Here is a 16,854-nt window from a genome sequence, read left to right on the forward strand (position 1 = left end):
TAGGTGGTCAGTACAGAGTGTTAATGTGACAAAATACTGATTTTTAGAATCACCAAAATGCCTCAACTCAAATGGAAGACGAAACTGCCGATGGCGTGTAAATACATCATTCATATCACTTGCTGCTGAAGGACAGAGAGAAAAGGATCAATCGAGATACACGGCATGCAATGCATTAAACACAAATCGAGTTGAATAAAGCCTATGAAATATTTACAGAGAAACATTTGCATGCTGTATAAGATTAGGAACTTTGTCTTTTTAGAAGACTTTCATGCCAGAGGGCATTTGTAACTTTAAATAAGCAACTGGCAATGAACAGAGCTGTCAACACCACTTTGAAAAATGCCTTGCGTCCATAAATCTTGCTTGGTGCCTTTTGGGTTTCAATTACACAGATGTAAGCAGCACATTAACCCATGTCCCTCCAGAAGTGAGGAGGCATTTAAGCCAATATCATTGTCCTCAGAAAGAAATTTACATACTTTTTTTTTTTACTCAGCTTATGAACAGTACTCTTTCATAGAACATTGTAATATAATGTAAACCATTGAATGTTGCAGGATGTTACATTTGTTTACAAACCATAACTTTATTTAGGAGAAAGAATCCATAATCAGTCAGCATCAATTGCTTATGCAATTTGTCCCAGAGTTAAAAGTTTAATAAGACAATGTGGCATAAAAAATAGGCCATGAATTTTGATAACTTACCTATATATTCTCTATACTATTTGAATCTAGACTCTGAAGTTGGAGAAAAGTCTGACAAATCTTACCTCTCATGGATTTACAAACATGAGAATCTAGACTATGCCAGTGAAACACAAGAGCCAAATTCTTTCTTCAGTTATATCCATGCAGCCATATGGACAGTACCTATTGAGCCTCTGGGAATGGGTGGGCACAAGCCCGACCGCATCTAAAAGCCCTCGCCAGCCTCAGGGGAGGAGCCACTGGACCCAGGCATCAAAAGATTATAGGGGATAATAAATGAAAAACAGGGACAGGAGTGAGGGTTACAGGTTCAAAAGCAGGGATCCAGAGGGGGACACTGAGCACAGAATCCCGGTCAGCACCCACTGCTCCTTCAAGGCATCCAGGAAGCCAATGGACATCGCCCAGAGGAACTCTGCCCAGAGACATGACTTCAGGGAGGACCAGCAATAGACCCCACAGTTGCAGAGCCCTCCCTGTCCCGCTTCTTTCTCCTGGTATGGTGAATGGCCACCTTGGCCAATGCCAGGTGGAGGTTGACATGGAGGTCTTATGACTTTGTGGGGCCATGGATAGGGTATGCATAGATCAGGAGGTGCGGGGAAAAGTGCAGCCAGAAGGAGAAGGTTTTGGAGGAGCTAGAAAAGGGTAGCAACCTGGTATACTCAATGTAGATGTGCGCCAGAGTCTCCCTCTCCATGCAGAAGGGGCAGGTGTTGGGAGAGGTGGTGAACCATGCCCCTTATACACCCATGTTCACAGCTCCATGAAGGAGCCACCAGCTAACATCCGTGGCAGGCTGAATAGGCACTGGCCCACCGGGGCTCCTCTCCCTCCATAGGTGGTAGGAGGTTCCACCACTGGGTGTCGGAGCAGGACACAAGGGTGAGGAAATGAAGGGTGTGGCGCATGAACACGTATGGATGTTTCCTCGGTGCGGTTCGGAGGCAGACCAGCTCCACGTTGTGCTGCCGGCTCAGGTGATGTGAAGGGGGCAGCCAGGAAGCTAAGGTCTGGAGAGCTGGGGTGAGGGGCATATGGATGGTGACTGCAATAGCAGAGTTAATTAACCTGCACCTATGATCATCTCCATGCTAGAGACAATTATACATTTACTAAACTATTCTGATATTAAGAGAAACTCCCTTTTACCTTATTTATCTCTAGGTCCCTCAGAGTGCTCCACTTAATGTACTTATTTTGGGATTATGGTCTGATTCTGTACTGCTCCACATGGGTGACTCCTATTGACTTCATGGGAATTGCTCATGTAAAGAGGCTGCAGAATCAGATCGCAAGACTCTAATTTGTTCTTTTGGCAAAACTAAATTAAGTTTCTCAGGCAGGCATGTGAAACTGTTCATAGCTTTACTTGATTTCTAATTTAACAGTTTTACTCCATGAATTGCAACACTCTCAGGGCTAGTCTATAGAGACATTGAGTTCGCAGCAAGCTGGGATGTAAATATTATCCTGTACTAACCTGCTGTGTACTGAGTGTCTATGTGGACCCTGCTGCTGTGCACTATAAGTTACCTGATCAGTGTGCTTTAATCTACTCCTGTATCTAACCATTTAAAAGTCTAAACATGCATTTTATTTTCCTAGCAATTTTGTCTCTTTTTATCTTGCAAACAGATTTTTCCACTCAGTAATGCTGCTGGAGCTTGACATTAACAATCCATTTTCGTTTACTTTTTCAGGGGCTGGAGGGCGAGTGCCTTAAAGCTGGCTTGGCAAAAGTCAATCTTTTAACATAATTTTGACAGATAATATAGTTTATTTTTTTATTAATTTAAATTTTCACAATGACAGGAAATTATGGGGGGTCAGACAATTATTCAATGACAGCAGACATTCAGATTTCAAAAGTTAAAGCTTTATAGGCATTAAAACACAAAATGTAAGCATCACATATAAAATATACAAAGTAAATAACTTTAAAGCAAGCTCTAATAAGTTCTAAAGCAGCATTTTCTTACTTTGCCTATCAATTATCATTGATGGAAACATTTTTTTTTCATTGGTTTGTGTGTGTACAGTAAAAGTGATGTTTACCAACATTTACTTGTAGATATCTAATTGTTCTAAGTCTTGCTTAAGGTCTAGTCCTTCTGTTGTATGCTCATCAGCATGAACAAGGATATCCCAAGGCTTTGGGAATAAGATGTGCTAGTTAACCGTTTCAGAGCCAGCAGAGGGCACACAAAAGTCCCATTAGCTTGTCTTCAACTGTGTCTTAGATGTGCCAGAGAGATTTCTCTTCAGTGGAATGGTGGATTTGGGGAAAAACAAACATACATAAAATCACTACCATGAGTGATCAAACCAGATTCTGTCCTCAGTTGCACCCAGACAACCGTACTGAACTAAGCAAGATTGCACAGGGATAGCTTCATATATTTAGAAGCCAGATATATAATACTCACAAGTTATTGCAACTTCAAATAAGTATTTTAAACCACAAATTTGATCTGACAGGGACAAATCTAGAGATGCAAAATTTTCAGATTTTGGCTCTGCCCCTATTGGAGCAAAACTTTCATTAACTGAGTTTGCCTGAGTAAAAACTGAGCAAGGACCTCATGACTCAGAAATTTTTTTCTATTTCAAGAAGTTTGTCTGGATGAAAACATTTCCTTTTGCTGTTTACAACCCAAATATTACTGCATATGTGCTAGTACAAGTGATCTAGAACCTGATGAGTCTACTCACATTGCTTAAAAGGAGTGATATGAAAAAATAAACCAGCGATAAGTACATTAGAGTTTTCAAATTCTCTCCGTTTCAATTATCTAAAGCATTACTAATAAAAGCAATAAGTGTTTTTAAATGAGATTTTTATATTGATAGTGTCTCTTTACCATGTTTATTAGGTTAACAACTGTATAAAGCAGATTCTACTTTGTATTATAGTCATAAATCTACTGCAACCGAAGTCCAGATTTACAGCAGTCTAAATGAGCGCAGAATGTATCTCATAATTATTTCCTATTACATCCATGAATGTCAATAATCTTCTATTATATCCATTTAATAATTAGCTGTTGTTTATTCTAAAGTTAACTGAAATTATTCCAAACAACTTTAAACAACTGCTTCATAAACTTTGAGGCCAGAAGGGGCCATTATAATTGTCTATATAATTGTCATTATAATTCTGAACTCCTGCATAACACACGCAATAGACCCTCACACAGTTATATTGTCCATATTTCTGCATCACTTCCATAATTTCTGGTTGAACAATAGCATACGTTTTAGAAAGACATCCAATCTTGATGCAAAGACTTCAAGAGTCTATGGAGCATGGGAGCTTCTAATTAGAGAGTATCTATTGGGATTTAAAGCCTTGCCATAATTAGGGTGCCTTGCTACTGCATGGAATGGCAATAAAAATACTTAAGACAGGAAACAAAGGGTACTGCTACTACTTTTCTCTCCCCACAGTTTGCAGGCCAGCAGACTTTAAGTTTTGTTTTTCTTGTGAGATGAATGTAAAATTTGCAAGTATTACCCTGAGACAGAGATTGCTGGGGGGCAGGGGAAAGTGTTTAAACCTATAATTTCCATGGCTATTTGAGTATCAAAGGGGGGATCATTTAAGGGATCATTTCTGAGGAAAATGAAACACTTATGAAGCTGAGCATATAGCGTGGACAGGGGAAAGAGGAGGGATGCAACCAAACTATGCCTTCATCAGCAAAACAGTACCTTATTGTGTTGTTTCTGTTGATGATGTTTATACATTTGACTATGCTTCAGGATGACCAGTGAGCTGGAACATTGCTGTTTCCTACCAGTCTCCTCCATGAACTAATTACTCTGTGGCAGCAGCTTTTGTACCTGGGCATGAGGAATGAACCCTGACCCTAGAGCCTGTGGTATTCTGGGAAATGTAGTTTAGAAGTCACATGGCCTTTCTGTTCCCAGTGTGTCTGTAATTGGTTCAAGTGAAGAATGTGATTTTAAGAATTATTAGATGTAGCTGATTAGAGTGACAATCAATAGGCACAATATGCAAGTTTGTTTGTTTTTTTCTGTATGAAGAGAAATTCACATGCCAAGTAGGAGGAAGCAACTTCTCTAAAATGAGCTGAGCTTGACAGCTAGGTAACATTCACCTACCAAGATGCACTGCTGCAGAGAACACAAGAGCTTATAAAAGCCTGTCTCAAGCTATGAGCTTTTATGCTGATTTGTGACGCAGTTGGTAAAGCCCTTAAAAAGGCTTGTGATGGTTTGTTGTTTGGATTTTATTAAATTTCTTCTTTTAGTCTTTTTTCAAATAAAGAGAAATTTTGATTTGCACCTTTCTTTTTCTCACAATGAGATAACCCAGACATGGAGAAAAAAAAAAGAAAATAAATAAAAAGGTCATTTCAACCATCTCTGCAAACTTTGATAGAAGCAAGGCAGCTGGTAGGATAGGAAAGAAAAAAAAATCAAGCTCAAAAGGACAATGGAGATGTCAAAAATATCTATGATTGCCTGAAAGAAATGTATGGATTACAGTTCCAGGCTCCCAAAAGAAATGTTATCTAGTGAACTTTTTAATGGATAAAAAAGCTACAAAGATGCACTGGGAAAAAGCCTCTCCCACTATGACCAATAGCAACCTGTGGGAAGCTAACAAGCAAGCTCATTTGAACCAGCCAAAATGGTATCTGGGGCAGAATTTGTTTTGATGTGAGATGTATAGTCAAGGAGAGAAGGTGGCACATTGCAGGCAGAGAAAGCAAGAGTTAGAGGAGCAACTAGCAAACAATTCCTGCCTAACCTGTGGAAAATCTTACAGAGCATTAGCCATCACTGAGTTCACGAAAGTTCTTTCCTTCTAAATTGTTTAATCTGTAACACAAAGAGCAACAAAGAAGTAGGCCTGCATTGCAAATCAAATAAATTGTTCTAGACTAGTTTCATTTTAGTGCATATTTTATTTTTGAGAAATCAGTGCCAAGACAAAGAGCATGACCTTTACAAACACATGATATTTTGCTTTCACAAGCAAACAGCAACCGTTAGGAGGATATTTGCATATCTGTAGTGTACAGCTTCTTTAAATGGCAAAGCAAGCCCTGATGTGAAATGAAAGGAAGGTTGACAGAAGATGTAAGGATAAAGTCCCAAATCAACAAATGAGCAAGGCAGTCTAATGATAGGACACAGAGTGGGGCTCTGCAGAACCGCCACTCAAAAATACAAAGGTCTGGTGAGTTTAACCAGGATACACTGGTAAATTCATGAGTTTGGGAACTGTTTGAGTCTGGTGTGGGGAGAAGAAAGAGGAAGGAAGTGTGGTGCTCTAGAATCACTGAATCTGTAAATGTGCTTAGTTGTCAACATGACATATTTTTTTTCCAAGGGATTATCCTCTAAATAAAATGGGATTCTGAGCGGGATATCCAACTATTGGAGGCTTGTGCCTGAATCTATTTTGAATTTTTGGTTATATGTAACATAATATTAATAGATTCACTTTTAAAATCAAGATTGGATGTTTTTCTGAAAGATCTGCTCTAGAATTTAATTCAGAGACGTTCTCTGGCCTGTGTTATACAGGAGGTTACACTAGATGATCACAGCGGTCCCTTGTGGCCTATAATCTATGAATCTTTAATTAGCAGGGCACCAGGCTATTCTTGCCAACCTTTCATGTTTGACCAATACACAATAACAGCATGTGTTATTCACATTACTGTGTATATCAGAAAAGTACATATCAGTTCTGTTCACTCCTTTAAGTATACACCACTCACTCAACAATGGGCATAAGGTGCAAATTTCAGACTGAGTGTATTACATTAAAGTATTTGCTACAAGCAATTTTTGGTTCAGTCATGCATTTGAAATCTGTGTTAAATTTGTAAACTATCACTTAAAATTCTCTAGGGGTTTCCTAGTCCTGCTTGTAGGCTAAGGGGCTCTGTAGAGAAGGGTACAATCAGAGTCTATCAGCAGTCAGTTTGCAAGGAGCCAGCCTGCAGCAAGGTGGATTGAGTTATGCCTCTCTGCCTTAAGAAGCAGCCTGCGTTCTCTCTCTATGTTTTTGATTCTTTTATGTAAAAGTTCTGTATTTTAAGAAATAAAGTACTATTGCAATTCAGCCTCCCAGAAAGAGTATTTTATGCTTTTTGCTATTTTCTCTGTTTCTATATCATGAATATAACAGGTTCATTGAAACATTTTCACATTAACAAAGTGGCTTAACAAAGACAAGAATTTGCCAGCATTTGCATAATCAAAGTGTATAAAATAACCTCATGAATAAAAACAGTTTAAAAAGCAATGAAAAAATACATACCCAGAAAATTCAGCAGAAACATTACCTTAAACACATATAAAAAGATGCACAAAATGCAGCCACTACATTGTAAAAATCATAAGAACATCCACCAAAACTAACAACAGCTTTGCAAAACGAATAAACACCAACAATGGGGAAATGTCAAAGGTTCTGGGACTTGATTAAATATCTGGTAGTTGACACTTTTCTGAAGCTATGAAACCGCATCCCGTGAGGCTCAGTCCTCACACAACTCCCCTCACACTGTGGCTCTCACTACTTGATATTATCTTCTTGAGATGGATGAGGCATGATAGTCTACTAAGCCCACTAGGCCACTGACATCTTCAGGAGGCAGTCAGCAGGCCTGCCCCTTTCTGTGCAGACTTCAGAGGATAAATCCCAAGACAAATCTGCTAATAGCTAGGTGTGGAATTGTGTGTGGAGAAGAGACTTCAGGATAGCCTTGAGAAGATCTACTGTTGATAGGTATGAATGGGGAAGGTAAGGAGGTAGCAGTAGCAGGAAAAAAGATTCCTCCCTTTGTGCATCACTGGACATACACATCACACAAATGGAGCAATAATGACGGGCAGGAAGGAGGAGATAAATCCAGACTATTTCCATCTCCCACCTCTCCCCCCCAACCACCTGATAGGACTTAGGAAAATTTAAACTTGTAATTCACCACTGGAACAGTTACATAAGAATAGCCATACTGGGTCAGACCAAAGGTCCATCTAGCCAGTATCCTGTCTTCCGACAGTGGCCAATGCCAGGTGGCCCAGAGGGAAAGAACGGAACAGGTAATCATCAAGTCTCCTGTCGCCCATTCTCCACGGGTGATAGTAACAGTAGAAGATGTAGCATACAGAGGCCTCAGGTGTTTTTAACACCACATCATACACCCAAGCTCTGAGTGACATGATGGCTGGCATTATCCCCAGGGGTGCCACATTGGTGGTGAATTACATGTTCCAATTCCCCTAATTCCCTAATAAGCAGCTAGAGTGTGTCAGGTGCAGGTTATCAAGCTGAACCATTGTAAAGGATAATGCAGCCTGCATACATCCCCTGCACACTTGTCACTCATGGAAGGATTGTGTTGCTGAGGCACAGTCGCTTTGGGAGCTCCCCTGACTCCCTATGGCCAGAGCCTCCCCAAAATCCCCCCACAAATGCAGAGCGCCCTACACAACCCTGCAGGTCGAGAGGAACAAGGGCGGGGGGGGTCGGAGGAGGGAAGAAGCCAGCAAACGGAGCGGGCCAGGGCCCCTTCTGAGCGTGGGCCCAGCTCCATGGCGTCACTGGAAACCCAGAACCCTCCAGGGGTCAGCAACCTTTCAGAAGTGGTGTGCCGAGTCTTCATCTAGTCACTCTAACTGAAGGTTTCGCCTGCCAGTACTGCATTTTACCGTTTGTAGACGGTCACTTTCTATAAGTCGATAATATATAATGGAACTATTGTTGTATGTAGAGTAAATGAGGTTTTTAAAGGTGTTTAAGAAGCTTCATTTAAAATTAAATTAAAATGCAGAGCCCCCTCCCTGGACCGGTGGCCAGGACCCGGGCAGTGTGAGCGCCACTGAAAATCAGCTGGCGTGCCCTAGCTTGCCTACCCCTGGCTTACTCAGGTCCTGGAGTGAGACAGGGAAGCCACTACAGGTCTCCAACAGGGCGGTGTCACAGAAGATGAGGAGGCAGAGAAAAGGTTGTTTGGAGGCGGGGAATTGCCGAGGCTTGGTCCCTAGCCACGAGCCTTCCTCCTCCTCCTCCTCCTCCTCCCAGCTCGAGCCACACGCACCTTCCACACAATGCCGCGCGCGCCGGCTGCATTCCCCCGGGGGCCAGCGCTTCCCTCCCTGCCGGCGCCTCGGGCAGGGTGGTTAGGTGCAGGGAGGGACCCGCTCTCACTTCCTCATTGGGCTCGCTTGCCATGCAGCAGCAGCAGCGGGCTGCTGCTCGTGCGGAGCGCCTCCTCCGCGGCCGCTGAGCGGGAGCCGGGGCAGGGGGCCCCCGGTCTCTGCCTGCCCGTCCCCGCGCGCGGCGGGGCGCGAGCCGCAGGTGGTGCGGATGGGCAAAGCAGAGGCGCGAGGAGGCGCGAAGATGAGCCGAGGCACGGGGGTCCTCCCCGCGGAGCAAGAAGGGGACGTGCTAGAGGAGCTGCAGAGCCTAGGGTAAGGGGCAGCAGGGCCCTGGGCTTTCCCTGCACCGCGCGCGGTGGGGGGTCAAGCCAGTGTTTGAAGCCCTCCCCCCAGAAATCGCATGGCTGGTACCTAGCTGCAGGTCACTCCTCCCTGCTGCTGGCCCGTCGCCTCCTTTCCCTCCCGCCCTGGAAGCCAGAGGGGAAGTAGGGATCGCTCTGCATTGTGTGGATGGTGAGCAGTCGCAGGAATGCCCGGGGCTGCTTCCACCGTGGCAGCTGCAGGAGGGCGGCGGGGTTTGGGGCCTCCAGCCCAGGACAACGGTTGTGATGGTCGTCCCCCTCCTTCCCCACCAGGAATGAGGAAGTTGCTCTGTGCGTCTGCCTGTGTGCGGGTCTCCGTGCAGCTGGGTGGATGTGTGGTATCAGCGTGAAGGGGTCATTTCAAGTTTCTGTTTGAGAATTATTATTATTATTATTTTTTTTAAAAGAGGATGATCTGTTAAATTACCCAAAATGTGAATTTAAAAAATGCGGAAAAGCCTGCAAGAAACTTTATCGATTAAAGAGGGACATTTCAGCAGCTGTTAGGATTTGAGGTTGTCTGCTGTTGCTGAATAGTCTTTGAGAGTTAGCATTTTTTCAGAACATTTTAACAGAATTATGATTTATTTATTTGAATGCACCGTTGAAAAAATAAGGGGTGAGGAGAGAAAAAAACAACAACCCAGTAATATGAAGGTTCTGCATGACTATTTGCTTGTGTTTGGTACCTTTGCTATTATCATTATGAACTGGGAGATAATGAGGAGTTAAAGTGTGTCATTATGCTTGATCAGAAATGAGAACTACTACTGTGCTAAAATGGTAGTAGCTGGCAAATTACACAGACCAAATGCTTGTTCTGCAACTACACCAGAGCCTCCAATTAACTTCAAAGTAAGCTCTGTGTGTGCATCCAAGGGCAGAATTTGGCCTCCTTCCATATGGCCGAATTCTGTGCTGACTTACACCCTTTGCAATTCCTTTCATTTCTAGTGAGGTTGCATGGGGTGCCATTGACCACCGCATTTGGAACATCTTCCTGCAGTTTGGTTTTATTCACGAAAATAATTCCTGCTGAAACATAAAATCCAGCAAAAGCCTTTTCAGCAGGCGTGGCTGCTCCCCAAGTTCCTGTCCAAAGACTGCATAGCCCATGTCATCTCTAGAGCGTCACTCCTCTCTCCTTAACACCTGATTGAGTTAGCGAAAGGTCTGCAACAGGGAGTTCAGCAAAACAAGCATAACATTTTCCCCACTAGATCATCATCTGCTTGGTTTGGTTTGGTTTCAGTCAAACACACCCAGCTTGTTACACAGTACTTCTGAAAACGTGTCACAAATTGGGTGCCCAGAAATGGAGTCTGTCATAAATATAAAGGGAAGGGTAAACCCCTTTGAAATCCCTCCTGGCCAGGGGAAAGCTCCTCTCACCTGTAAAGGGTTAAGAAGCTAAAGGTAACCTCGCTGGCACCTGACCAAAATGACCAATGAGGAGACAAGATACTTTCAAAAGCTGGGAGGAGGGAGAGAAACAAAGGGTCTGTGTCTGTCTGTAGTCGTCTTGGCCGGGGACAGAACAGGAATGGAGTCTTAGAACTTTTAGTAAGTAATCTAGCTAGGTATGTGTTAGATTATGATTTCTTTAAATGGCTGAGAAAAGAATTGTGCTGAATAGAATAACTATTTCTGTGTATCTTTTTTGTAACTTAAGGTTTTGCCTAGAGGGGTTCTCTATGTTTTTGAATCTAATTATCCTGTAAGATATCTACCATCCTGATTTTACAGGGGGGATTTCTTTATTTCTATTTACTTCTATTTTTTATTAAAAGTCTTCTTGTAAAACACTGAATGCTTTTTCATTGTTCTCAGATCCAAGGGTTTGGGTCTGTGGTCACCTATGCAAATTGGTGAGGCTTTTTATCCAACATTTCCCAGGAAAGGGGGGGTGCAAGTGTTGGGAGGATTGTTCATTATTCTTAAGATCCAAGGGTCTGGGTCTGTAGTCACCTAGGCAAATTGGTGAGGCTTTTTACCAAACCTTGTCCAGGAAGTGGGGTGCAAGGTTTTGGGAAGTATTTTGGGGGGAAGGACGCGTCCAAACAGCTCTTCCCCAGTAACCAGTATTAGTTTGGTGGTGGTAGCGGCCAGTCCAGGGTGTAATATTTTGTACCTTGGGGAAGTTTTGACCTAAGCTGGTAAAGATAAGCTTAGGAGGTTTTTCATGCAGGTCCCCACATCTGTACCCTAGAGTTCAGAGTGGGGGAGGAACCGTGACATGGTGGCAGCGGTGGGATTAACCTGAAATCATTTTGAGATCCAGTTGAGATTTTTTGAACTAGAAATACAGATGTGGGGACCTGCATGAAAAACCTCCTAAGCTTATCTTTACCAGCTTAGGTCAAAACTTCCCCAAGGTACAAAATATTACACCCTGGACTGGCCGCTACCACCACCAAACTAATACTGGTTACTGGGGAAGAGCTGTTTGGACGCGTCCTTCCCCCCAAAATACTTCCCAAAACCTTGTACCCCACTTCCTGGACAAGGTTTGGTAAAAAGCCTCACCAATTTGCCTAGGTGACTACAGACCCAGACCCTTGGATCTTAAGAATAATGAACAATCCTCCCAACACTTGCACCCCCCCTTTTCTGGGAAATGTTGGATAAAAAGCCTCACCAATTTGCCTAGGTGACTACAGACCCAGACCCTTGGATCTTAAGAATAATGAACAATCCTCCCAACACTTGCACCCCCCCTTTTCTGGGAAATGTTGGATAAAAAGCCTCACCAATTTGCATAGGTGACCACAGACCCAAACCCTTGGATCTGAGAACAATGAAAAAGCATTCAGTGTTTTACAAGAAGACTTTTAATAAAAAATAGAAGTAAATAGAAATAAAGAAATCCCCCCCTGTAAAATCAGGATGGTAGATATCTTACAGGATAATTAGATTCAAAAACATAGAGAACCCCTCTAGGCAAAACCTTAAGTTACAAAAAAGATACACAGACAGAAATAGTTATTCTATTCAGCACAATTCTTTTCTCAGCCATTTAAAGAAATCATAATCTAACACATACCTAGCTAGATTACTTACTAAAAGTTCTAAGACTCCATTCCTGTTCTGTCCCCGGCCAAGGCGACTACAGACAGACACAGACCCTTTGTTTCTCTCCCTCCTCCCAGCTTTTGAAAGTATCTTGTCTCCTCATTGGTCATTTTGGTCAGGTGCCAGCGAGGTTACCTTTAGCTTCTTAACCCTTTACAGGTGAGAGGAGCTTTCCCCTGGCCAGGAGGGATTTCAAAGGGGTTTACCCTTCCCTTTATATTTATGACAGAGTCACTCAAAATTACAAGCCACTGTTGAAAATGTGAGAGACACACACACAAGTTTAAACTATGGGCCAGTTCCTTTCGCATAGGGTGATCAGATGTCCCGTTTTTAAAGGGACGGTCCTGTTTTTTGGGACTTTTTCTTATATAGGCACCTATTACCCTGAATACCCTGTCCCGTTTTTTCACAGATGCTATCTGGTCACCCTACTTATGCACTGCTGGTAATTGGTTGAGTGCATTTTGTAAGATCTGCCTACAGTGCTTTCATCATGCCAAGACAGTGAACCTGACTAGGTTTGCATCAGTTTCAGGCTGGCTGTGTTGCTCTAAGCAAAAGCTGTGGATGGGAGCAACAGCACAGATGGGATTGAGGAGGGGGAGAGGAGGCAAAGGAGGAAGGAGAAAACCACAAATAAAATCCCAGAAACAGAAAGGCTGGGATAGAAAGGCTGGCATCTATAGTTTCTGAGGAAGTTGGTGAAGATTAGAAGACCCACAAAGGAAAAAAAAATGCTTAATGTAAGGGTGGAGATTATGTGTCTGTTTCTTTTGATGGCAAGTTTAATGAATGAAGAAAGTAAATTTGACATGCTGAAGAAACTCAGAATTAAAACCTCCTCCCAACAGGTATTACCCCCACCCCCATTTGAAAGTGTAGAGGCGGGAAGATCTACTCATGGCAAAAGTGAAATGAAAGCACTGAGTAATGGTTCCCACAGCAACTGTAACTTATTTCTCTTTTTCATTTGTAATATTACTGGTCATGATGTTAAAGGTATGCTTTAGCCATGTGCAAATAGGCTGAGTTGCAGCTGCTGTGAGAATCATTACCTGACTTATTACATTCTCATTACCTGACTTATTCATTTAGATCCTGATTCAGTCAGTTAGTCTGAGCAGGCAGAGACCTGGGCCCACATGGAGCCCCACTGACTTCAGTAAAAAGAAAAGGAGGACTTGTGGCACCTTAGAGACGAACACATTAATTTGAGCATAAGCTTTCGTGAGCTACAGCTCGCTTATGCTCAAATAAATGTGTTCGTCTCTAAGGTGCCACAAGTACTCCTTTTCTTTTTGTGAATACAGACTAACACGGCTGCTACTCTGAAAACTGACTTCAGTGGGGATTCATCCTCAGAGACAACCTTGCAGGATCACAGCTTTAAATTTTCAACTGTGACATAGCAGATCAGGACACGCAGGTGAATGTAACACAGATGCAGGGATGGATTGAAAAGGAGAAGGGCTGCAACTTTATTTTATTTTATTTTATTTTAATTTTAATGGGAGGGACTCCACCCCCATCAATATCAGGCATCTACTTGAGCGCAAGTGCAACGTTAAAAGGCTCCTTGCCAAATAACCAATATTCAGGGTTGGCCCCCTTCAGTCTAACTGCTAAGATTCAGCCCATCTCTGAATCCTCCCACCCTCCCCTAATGAGGGGGAACGAGAGTATACAGGAAGGGTACCTCAGTCTGAGAAGACAGTCTCCCCTTTTTTCTCTCAGTTAATAGGATCCACAAGTTATCTCACTGGCTCCTTGAAGCCTCTCACCTACAGTGGACCTAGGGATCCATCCACATAGACCATCTTGCAAGATCACAGCCTTAAATTCTAACCTATAATGTAGGCTTTTTCGGTTAACATCAGTCTTTAGGATAAAGACAAATGACTACCCATACATGTGTGCAGTCCCTAGTGCAACAAGACTTGGAACCTGATTGGGGCCTCTCAGCATTACTTTAATATAAGTAATGTAATTGAAATTCTTTAAAGAAAAAAATAGATAGTGAGTGATCACATACTAAAAGAAATGACTGTGCATTTATTCCAACCGGTAATATGAGAATCAAATGGAAAAATAACTAAGGGAAAAAATAAAAGGAAAGATGCTGGGAGTTTTGTAATACATTGGATTGGACCTGGCCTATATTAGAAAAGTTGGATCAGTGTAACAATTTAAAAATCAATCTAGTTACACCAGTGCAAACCCCTACTATAGATACATCTAAACCAGTTTAAGGCTTGATTTAGTTTAATTCCATAACCCTTTTTTGTTTCCTTATGGTGTATAAAGGAGGCCTGAATGGTTGGTTGACTTTTTGTTCATTTACTTGAAATGTTTTTGTCTGCTTGTTGTTATTCAGATTTAATCAGGAATGTCAGTTCTGGTCTTCCCTTGATTTACTGGAGGCCTTGTTGTGGGTACTATGAGATGTTTATTGTGAGTTCTGTCACACCTTAATTGAAGAGGTGGAAGGGTTAGATTGAAATGAAACAAAAAGGAGGAAGGTCAAGAGGAGAAAAAGTGAAGTTTTAACTGTTCCTTTTGGTCAAGTGCCAGTCTGCTCTTTCAGCAGTGGTTTGTGGCCTTTCAGCTATTTGTAATCCACTTTCTACTATAAAAGCTAAAACTGAGTTGTTCATTATTCCACTTGTTTTTTTAATAGAAGAAAGTGAGTTGAAAGTGGCTGTTAGGCCATAAACTGCTATTGAAAAGGCAGCTAGACATTTGCGCCACAGGACAGGGGAGATAAGAACACAAATACCCCAGGAACTTTGGAAAAATAAGTTAATATTAGAAGGAAATTTTAAAAAATTAATATAGTTAGAATAGTTTAGAACAGGTGTTTGTAACCTTTTCCCTAGTATTTTGTATCAGCTTTTGCGTAGAAACTAGTTTTCATAGTGGAAGGATACACACTGTGTAAAGACCACATAAATAATGTGTTTTTTAAATGAACTGTAAAGTCAATGAGCCGCAGCTAATAGCACAAAATCATTATAGGTTACTGGCAAACTTTTTGGGTTGCTGAAGGCACCTGGATGCACTTGGGACCAAGCAATAGAGGCTTATTGCTAAAATGAAAACCATTAGGCATAAAGCACATTACACCTCCAAAAGAGGTGTGCAATTCATGTGCCAGTGAAGAAACTGCACCAGACATACCTTCTGCTTCACTGTATAGAAACAAAGAAGTTGGAGAGGTTTTGAAGAAGTAGCCATCGGAAATGGGAAACCATTTTAACTGAAGCGTGAGGAAAAAACTTCTTCATGTTTGAGGCAAAGGAGAGAGGCTACAGGAAATGCCTCATGTGTCACCCTGCCACCAAATCAGAAGTGGACAGGAATGTAAAATGACTGCAATAACTAGAACCCATGCACCCCATGGTGAAATCCTTCTCTAGACACCCAGAGTAATGCAGTAACTTCAAGTACTCTGTGCACTAATTTTGACAACAGTTGTTTGTATTTTTGTTGTGTCAAAACATTGAAACCATTGTTTGCAAAAAGCACCGTTTCCCTCCCGCCTCTGACATAACTCAGAAACATGTATCACTCAAAATGTCAACAACCAGGAGGTAAGATTTTTTCCCTGAAAATTATAAACAGAGATAATCTCAAGCAATGTAAATCCAGTTCTTTGGGGTCTGACTGCAGATTTTCCTCAGATTGGGTTATTTTTCTCTAGAATCTCAGTTTTCTTTCAAGAGACATACTTTTAGTCTTTCTGATAGGCAAATTTCCCAATCAAATCAAAACCAGAACCTAGCCTCGCCTCACTCTCTCCTTTCTTTTGTTAAGCCACCATACAGTTTTGGAGAACCCCACCACCACAAGAAGTTTTTCCTCTTCGCATTCTCTTCCCTTTGGCCACCCAGTCTTGGGGAGTTGGGGAGTGGGTGGAAGGATGATGGCCGGTATAGGCAGTACATGTTTGGAGCTCTTTGGATAGCCAAGAGTTTTAGGGGTCAGATATTCATGAGTCAAGTGTGAAAACTCAAATGGTGCTAACAACACAAGGAAGCTGTGTGGTGCACTGAAAGGGTGCCTGGCAAAAGGAGTGAAAAGGGAAAAGCTGGAACATCCTGAATAGCCTAAGCCCTCGTCCACACTACGAGTTTAGGTCGAATTTAGCAGCGTTAGATCAATTTAACCCTGCACCCGTCCACACAACGAAGCTATTTTTTCAACTTAATGGGCTCTTAAAATTGATTTCTGTACTCCTCCCTGAGGAGGGGATTAGCGCTGAAATCGACATCGCCGGGACTGGAGTCATCAGTTAAAACTCACTTCCCTGAAATTACTAAAAAGATTAAAAGGGAAGCACTGAAATTCACCGAGAGATACACAGAAGTGTCTGCAAAAGATTGTTAGCGAGACTTCTTACTGACAAAGGAGGAAATAAGGCAATTTTTTAAAATTCTGTATTTGGTTGCTCCTAGGATCTACGTATAGTATTTATAGCTGTTTCTGTTCATATATATGCTAACTTCTATTTGTGTTGTGATTAGAAACACGTTTCATGCAATCATGGGGCA

At 42.2% G+C, this 16,854-nt stretch overlaps 2 protein-coding genes across 3 annotated transcripts in view; one reads left to right on the forward strand and one right to left on the reverse strand.

The window, feature by feature from the left end:
- Nucleotides 1-2,428: 2,428 nt before the first annotated feature.
- The window catches only part of LAMTOR3 (late endosomal/lysosomal adaptor, MAPK and MTOR activator 3), a 62,888-nt gene continuing 48,462 nt past the window's right edge, over nt 2,429-16,854 (reverse strand). For both annotated transcript variants that reach the window (XM_073340789.2, XM_073340788.2), the window contains one exon: nt 2,429-9,597. In XM_073340789.2, coding sequence (XP_073196890.1) covers nt 9,590-9,597 — 8 coding nt within the window. In that variant the 3' untranslated portion in view covers nt 2,429-9,589. The remainder of the gene's footprint in view (nt 9,598-16,854) is intronic.
- The window catches only part of DAPP1 (dual adaptor of phosphotyrosine and 3-phosphoinositides 1), a 45,634-nt gene continuing 37,589 nt past the window's right edge, over nt 8,810-16,854 (forward strand). Inside the window, exon 1 of the mRNA XM_073340783.2 lies at nt 8,810-9,179. Within this exon, the coding sequence (XP_073196884.2) occupies nt 9,076-9,179 (104 nt within the window). The 5' untranslated portion in view covers nt 8,810-9,075. The remainder of the gene's footprint in view (nt 9,180-16,854) is intronic.

Source organism: Lepidochelys kempii, chromosome 4 (assembly GCF_965140285.1).
Source record: "Lepidochelys kempii isolate rLepKem1 chromosome 4, rLepKem1.hap1, whole genome shotgun sequence".
NCBI classification, from domain to species: Eukaryota; Metazoa; Chordata; order Testudines; family Cheloniidae; genus Lepidochelys; species Lepidochelys kempii.